Source organism: Nicotiana tomentosiformis, chromosome 1 (genome assembly GCF_000390325.3).
Source record: "Nicotiana tomentosiformis chromosome 1, ASM39032v3, whole genome shotgun sequence".
Lineage (NCBI taxonomy): Eukaryota > Viridiplantae > Streptophyta > Magnoliopsida > Solanales > Solanaceae > Nicotiana > Nicotiana tomentosiformis.
In genome coordinates this window covers 83,168,778-83,176,673 of record NC_090812.1, presented here as the reverse complement: position 1 = coordinate 83,176,673, position 7,896 = coordinate 83,168,778, and the positions used below count along the sequence as shown (strand labels likewise).

At 35.2% G+C, this 7,896-nt stretch overlaps 1 protein-coding gene across 1 annotated transcript; it reads left to right on the top strand.

Moving 5' to 3' along the window:
* Positions 1-4,782: 4,782 nt before the first annotated feature.
* LOC138907058 (uncharacterized) lies at positions 4,783-6,387 on the top strand. Its single transcript, XM_070197103.1, has 3 exons — positions 4,783-5,373; positions 5,662-5,931; positions 6,118-6,387. The coding sequence occupies exons 1-3, from the start codon at positions 4,783-4,785 to the stop codon at positions 6,385-6,387; spliced, it is 1,131 nt and encodes a 376-aa protein (XP_070053204.1).
* Positions 6,388-7,896: the final 1,509 nt, after the last annotated feature.

Sequence of the window (7,896 nt, the reverse complement as noted above, 5' to 3'; positions counted from 1 at the left end):
TGCATCTGCGCCCGTCGCCCCGTTTCTGTGACCTCGCAGGTGCGTGAGAATCTTCACACCTGCGGCCTCTGCTCATCACTTCCTTTCCCGCTTCTTCGGGCTCGCATCTACAGTGCCCACTCCGCAGGTGCGATTACACCAGCAGTCCTCAAACTTTAGCAACTATTCAACCTCAAAGATGGATCCGTTAACCTCCCGAAATCAACCCGAGACCCCCGGGACCTCAACCAAACATACCAACAAGTCTCATAACCTTGTACGAACTTAGTCGAACCTTCAAATCACCTTAACAACATCAAAAACATGTATCACACCCCAATTCAAGCCTAATGAACTTTGAAACTTCTTAATTCTACAAACGATACCGAAACCTATCAAATCACGTTCGATTGATCTCAAATTTTGCACATAAGTCACAAATGACACCACGGACCTACTCCAACTTCCGGAATCAGAATATGTCCCCGACATCAAAAATTTTACCCCGGTCAAACTTTCTAAAATTTTAACTTTTACTATTTCAAGCCTAATTCTACTACGGACCTCGAAATCATAATTTGGACATGGTCCTAAGTCCAAAATCACCTGACTGAGCTAACAGAACCATCAAAACTCAAATCCGCGGTCATTTACACAAAATTTAACATCCTATCAACTTTTTCAACTTAAGCTTTCCATTATGAGACTAAGTATCTCAATTTACTCTGAAATCCTTCCGGACCCGAACCAGCTAACCCGGTATGTCATAAAATAACTGTAAAGTACAAAATGATCAGAAAATGGAGGAACAGGATTACAACTATCTGAACGACCGGTCGAATCGTTACATATTTGAGAAGTAGTAAATTGATGTTGATTATGTGATAATTTTGCAGATCCACTAACCAAGGCCTTGGCAACAGAAAGGGTTTGGAGTACATCGAGGGAGATGGGATTGAAACCCATAAGCTCATAAGTCATATATGAGGAAACCCAACCTGGGGACTAGAGATCCTATAACCAGGTTCAATGGGAAGAACGAATCATATGATGGCTTGGTTTGAAATGCACTATTTTTATTATTGCTCCATCCCTATGGTGTGAGTGCATTTATCCTGTAACGATTTGCGAGGTTGATGTTTCTTTCATTAACTCTTAATGAAAATCTGTAGATCGTATGAGTAAGGTGTTAGAGTTACAAAATCACCCTTGACAGATTTCACCTATGTGAGTGTGGAAGTAGGCCGCTTCCTATGAGAATTTGGCTTATTCTCAAAAATACTCATGAAATCGGGATAGCACAAGGCTGTAATGTGCTGGCTAATAAAGCTCCTGTCAACACCTTAATTATTATGTGTAAGCAGTGATACTTTAGTTTCCTAAAGCAGTCATAGTTCAAGTTTGAGACCACTACTAACTCTAGCGTAGAGATTGTTGTTTTACTAAGTGGAGGTTCAATTTAGAGCACACCTTCATTATGTATAATAGTCTCCATTCAACTGATAAACTCTCTTATTTTAATATTAAAATGAGTGGAAAAATATTGGTCTTAGTGCATTTTAATATTAAAATTAGAATATTAAAGTGCATTATTTCTTGTGAGATAGTGGTTATAAATTGGCAAGAAAGTGGTCATTATTTTGGTGTAACTCTTGAAACCACTAATGCCATGATCTACCACTAATTACCTACTAAAGATTAAATTTTGTAACCATCAATCATGTTCTACAATTTTATTATCCTACTACTTTGTTATTTATTTTATGGAAGAGATTTTACACCTATAAATAGCGGTGTTTCTTCCTTGTGTTGTAGATGGGAAAATACTGTAGTGTGCATGAAAAAAATAAAATTGATGTAGTGAAAAAGAGAGTTAAAAGAAAGAGAAAAATCTAAGTCTCCAACTTATTATCTACAAAAGAGAATATTATTCTTGTTGAAGGAAGGTGTTCATTTTGGTGGAGCTTTAGATTCAACAGCTTGTTCAGAGTTTGTTCGAGTCATATGACGTTGTCGGGCTATTGTATTTTGGAAGGGACAAGTCAAGAGTATTACTGCGGGACCGATGAAGATACTACCGGAGTGGGCTTGAATTTTCTTAAAGAGAGCGAGATATCCGCGCCACAGGCTGAAGAATATTTATTTATTTTTCTTCATATAATTTCTCATCTGTAATTTCTTGTAATTTCACCAACAAACTCGAACCAGTAACTGAAGCAAATCGACCCTCGGCTACACCTCAAATGCAATCCATAGTTGAAAACCAGATTAAGAAACTAATTTTTTTTGGTGTTTTCTGTTTTGGAGATCGAAAGAATAAACTAAAAGAAACTCTAATGTTTTTTTGGAATTTCCGATTTTTTCGTTCAAGACTGAAAATCAGAAAGTAAAATTGATCAAATGTTTTTGAAGTTGTACCGAAAGATGAAAGAACAACTCTTCTTCTGATGAACCTTAGACACTTTTTTCCTGAAAATTCCCCTGTAAAGTCTGAAAATGTCCCCTTGTAGGCAACCTAAAAGCTTCCTCCTCCTCTCCAAGAAATTCCAATATTTTTCAAAAATTCGAAAACCCCTACAAAAACAAAATTTACTCTTTTTAGACCAAATCTGGACAAATGAAAGGATAGGATTTAAGGCACTCAAATCCTATGTCTCCCATTAATCCAAAATCCGTCCAAGAGTTACCCAAACGCGTTTGTGTATTTGAGGAGTGGTTAGGGAGAAATCATGCGGAGAATATTCGGGGTCGTTGTATGTCAGGAGACGTGGAAGAAGAGAGAAGAGAGAGGGGGACCATGAGAGACGTGTTGAGTTACCTCTGCCGGTTCTTGGTGTGTTTCCTGCGAGTTGAGGTGTGAGGGTGGCGGCAGTAGGGTGGGGAGAGGGTGAGTTCGGCAGTAGGGTGAGGATGATTTGTGGTAATAATGTGGCTTATATATGGGTGTGAGAGTTAATATGGATCATTGGATTAAATTCAATAAATGGCAAGGATTAAAAATAAAGAATGGGGCGGGTCAGTGTGTTTGGATCGCGGGTTAGATGTCTAATATATGTCAAATTCATGTATAATACGTGTATAACTGTGTATAATCAATATATACCAGCTAGAAAGAGAAAAACAAATATGACCGGCTATTTGTGTAATAATTCCTTGAATTTGGAGCCAATGCATCCGATTTTAGCATCAAAATTGGCCCTTTTGATTATGCAAAACACAACAACCAAAATTAATTACTTCTTCGCAAACAAAGTAATACTGCAAACTAATTTGAAAAAGACTATATATATAGAGACATAAATTATTTTTTTTTGTAGGTATTTTTCAATATTAAACTAAGATAATGATAGAGAAAACTATGTTAAAATCATAGTAGAATTAAAATAATATTGATACAAAATACTAACGACCTTAAATTAAAATAAGACATATAAGATGAAAAATATTATAAAAAACCTAATTTTTTTGTGTTTTTCATTTTTAAGTACTAATAAAATAAAATACTATATATTATAATCCTAGAAAATTAACATGAACTCAAATAGATATATATAAAAGCTAGGGTAGCTTGAAAATGCGACGAGTCAAAAATTACCTGCTTACAGCAACATGGATGCTTCTACATAAAAGGAGTCAGACAAATTTTAGTTTAAAAAACAGAATAGAAATGCAATAAATAAACTATAATGTAAGTTTAAAAAATAAAAAAATAAAGAAAAACAGTAACCGACTTTATTAGTATGATATGTTACAAAGTCCGATGGTTCAAGCGAAGAAGAAAAGAGTTATATAAAATAATAATGGGTCCAGTATTTGAAAGAAAGATGCGTTTAGAAGTAAACGTTTATTTCGGGTGGTATTACCTTTAATGGTTAGGTTGGATTAATTTTTGTTTGGATGATAATTATTTTACGTGGCAAAAAATATAAAAAGATCATGTAAATCGCCAAGTCAGCTTTTTCTATCGGAAATATTAAGAAATCCGACTGAGTGATCATGAGAGTGCAATAAAAATAGTCGAGTGACTTTCTTATTACAAATGAAAGAAAAGTGCCTTTAATTCATAATTTCCTATAGTTCAATGATCATCTAAGCATTGGACTCTCTTAAATATATGGGTTTTTTTTAATTCTGTATTCGAAATTGAACACAAAAATGGTTGTTTTGTATGAGGCGACTAACAAAATTCTATAAATGTCCATTATTTTCATATGCTTGGACACAAAAAAAACGTGAGAAGTTGTAGAGAAAGATATAACATAGCTAGTTATTAGAAGAGCATTAAAGTAATTTTGTACTATTAGTTAGTCAGTTATTAACGACTAATCTAAGTTGTTAAAGTTAGTTAATTAGAGAAGGATCTAAATATATAGATAGCTCCTCTGTACAGATTTGATTAAGCAATATACAATTTCTCTCTCTTCTCTCAATCTCGTTGTTTCTTTATTCTTCTTCTTCAACTGGGTAAGCCCTCATTAATTAGTTCATGGTATCAGAGCGGTCAAGCTAAACCACTGAGCTTGAAACTCGATTCTTCATTACCGCAATTGTTCAAAGCTTAAATCAATTGTTCGATCTTTTTCGATTTCTTGAAGGAACTTGGATATGACGATTGACGACTAACATGTTCCACCTGGGCATCAGACTGCAAATTCCAGCCAAGGAGTTTCACCTATGCTTGCTCCAGGCATTGACTACAATCACCCCTTATTTTTGAGTCCATCAGATGTAAGTGGTATACAAATTATCGCCTTTCAATTAACTGGCATTGAAAACTATTCTCTTTGGTTTCGATCCATGAGAATGGCGTTGTTAGGAAGAAATAAATTGGGGTTGGTTGATGGAACTTGTTCCAAAGAAAATTTCCCAGAAAGTATGTGGAATCATTGGGAAAGGGTAAACGCGATTGTTCTTTCTTGGTTGATGAATTCTGTTAGTAGTGGCTTACTTGGTGGTATAATATATGCCTCAAGTGCTCAAGCAGTCTGGAATGACTTGCATGAAAGATTTGATAAAATAGATAGTTCAAGATCTTACAATTTACATAAAGAAACTGTCACTCTTAGTCAAGGAACTGCATCTATATCTGCATATTTTTCAAAACTGAATGATTTGTGGAAGAATTTGAAGCCTTGGTTCCTGCTCCTGGGTGTCGATTGCCCAAAATCAAGAAATTTCGTGGTTCACTTACAGAAATTAAAATTGTTTCAATTCTTGATGGGCTTAAATGATTCCTACAGCCAAGCTACAAGTCAGATTCTGTTGATGAGCCCTATGCCAAGAGTCAATCAAGCATATGCTATGGTAATCAGTGATGAGAGTCAGAAATCAGTTGTAGCCAATGCTGGTTTACTAGGGGAAAATCCCACTTCTGTAACTGGACAATATGATGTGGTAATGTACACCAAGACTATAGAAAACTTTTAGAAGTCCAGGAAGAATTTCAATCTATTTTGAGATTTCTGCAAAATGAAAGGTCTCTTTAAAGAAAACTGCTACAAGATTGTAGGTTATCCTCCAGAATACAGACCAAAAAAGAAAAGTGCAAACACTCATGGTGCATACAATGTGTTGTCTGAAATAAGTATGCAAAACAATCAGTTGCCAAGAGGGAACTGAACTGAGAACAACTTACAAAATTCTCAATTGAGAAGTAATACGGTGAGTACTACTAACTCACAGAACATTGGACAAGTGAACAATGCTTCTTGGCTGGGTAACTGCACATTTACTAAAGAACAGTATGATCACATTGTGCAACTTCTAAACAAAGATAACTCAGCTTCTTCTCCAGCAACTCCATTAGCCAATGCAACAGGTATACCCTGTGCTTTACTAGCTTCAAATAGTTTACAAGAGTGGATAATAGACACAGGGGCCACAAACCATATGGTAGCTGATCTAAAGTTATTGAACAAGGCTTCCTTAGTTCAAACAAGCCAACCAAAGAAAGTACATCTACCTAACGGAGAAATAACTCAAGTCACACATATTGAAACTAGTACTTTATCAGATCAAAATACAATAACTAGTGTGTTTTATATTCCTTAGTTCAAATATAATCTTCTGTCAGTTTCTAAAGTAACCAAGGAACTGAAATATTCAGTTGATTTTTTCCCTAATTTTTGTGTGTTTCAGGAACTCTTCAGTGGGAGGGTGAAAGCGATTGGTAGAGAAGACAGTGGTCTCTACATCCTCAGTAGACAAACAATACCAGAAAGTGATGCAATTAGTTTAGCCACAAAGGAGACAGAAGCAAATAAAGAGATTAGCTCAAGTAATATAGATCTTTGGAATAAGAGGCTTGGTCATATGTCTACTACTGTCCTAAAGAAGTTACTACCAGTCAAGACACAAGATATATCTGCTAGAATAGACCTATGTAGTATATGCTTTTGTGCAAAATAAACTAGGCAGCCTTTCCATGTCAGTAGTATTAGAACTACTACTAGCTTTGAATTAGTCCATATGGATTTGGGGGACCTTACAAAGTGTCTACTATGGATGGTAATAAATTTTTCTTAACTATGGTTGCTGATTTCACTAGAATGACATGGATATTTTTGCTGAAAATGAAGTCTGATGTATGTGTAATTATACAATAATTCTTTATTTTTGAAAAACACAATTCGAGACAACAATGAAAATAGTTCAAACAGATAATGGGTCAGAATTTGTTAACTCAATTTGTGAAAATTTGTTTAACAGACTAGAAGTAATTCATTAGAAGACATGTCCATATACTCCTCAGCAAAATGGAGTGGCTGAGAGAAAACATAGACACATCCTAGAACTAACTAAAGCTATTAGGTTCCAAGCTGGAATACCTATTAAATTTTGGGGATATTGTATTCTTGCTGCTGTTTATCTTATCAACAGACTGCCTAGCTCAGTTATTGACAACAAAAGTCCATATGAAAGATTGTATAGCAGAAAACCAGCATTACAACATCTTAAAAGGACTTCATCACGACTTTGACTTAGGTAAGTGTTCTATATCCGAAAGTGATTATATTTCGTAATTCCATGGTTATATTCATTATTAGTGAATCAATTGGAAGAAAATGATATTTTTGGCAAAATCTTTCAAAAACGAAAAATGAAGATTTGGAGGTCGATTCTTTATCAGAATTTGATAAATTTGGTACGGTTGAACTCATATCGGAATGGGTTATAGGATTTTGTGAGTTTTGTTGGGTTCACGGCAAGTGGGCCCAGGGGTTGACTTTATTGACTTTTCGAGCGGAGTTGAGAATTGTTATAAATTGATTTATTACGAGTATTAGAGTATATGTTTATTGGTTTGAATATTATTTGACTAGTTTCGGATCATTTGGCCTTAATTGAAGAGTTAGAGAGGCGTTGGAGCCGGTTATGGAATTTCGGAGTGAGGTAAGTCTCTTGTCTAACCTTGTGAGGGGAAAACTACCCCTAGGTGATAGTTATTGTTATGTGCAACTAGTTGTAGGTACCACATATGCACGAGGTGACGAGAGTCCGTACGTAACTAAAGCATGTTTATGTCCGGGTATACATAATTGAGAAACATTAAGCAATATTGCACTATGTGATATACAAGTCAAACAACTGAGAAAAGGCATCACAAAATAGGCTATTTACTTTACTTAGACGTCACAATTCAAACTAAATACACGGGAAGATAGAATGTATGTCATAGCCTAATGTGCCAACATCAACATGTCAATGAGTATCTCCGAGAAACTCAATTGCTTCCTATACTACTCCTAAAAAAAGAAAAAAGTACCTAACTATTCAAAAAACAGAACTGGCGCCCAAAGAAAAACCAAGGGATACTACCTAACTATCCTAAAAAAAAAAAATCTTTTTGGTGTTTTTAATCGGACTTTATTACTCAAAAAAATTGTCCAAAAGATCCACCGTCGAAAAAAGTCCGAG

Coding starts and splice junctions, on each gene's coding strand:
- LOC138907058 (XM_070197103.1), top strand. CDS start 4,783: ATGGCGTTGTTAGGAAGAAATAAATTGGGGTTGGTTGATGGAACTTGT. Junction 5,374..5,661: donor TAACTGGACAATATGATGTG/GTAATGTACACC, acceptor ACTAACTCACAG/AACATTGGACAAGTGAACAA. Junction 5,932..6,117: donor AAACAAGCCAACCAAAGAAA/GTACATCTACCT, acceptor TGTGTGTTTCAG/GAACTCTTCAGTGGGAGGGT.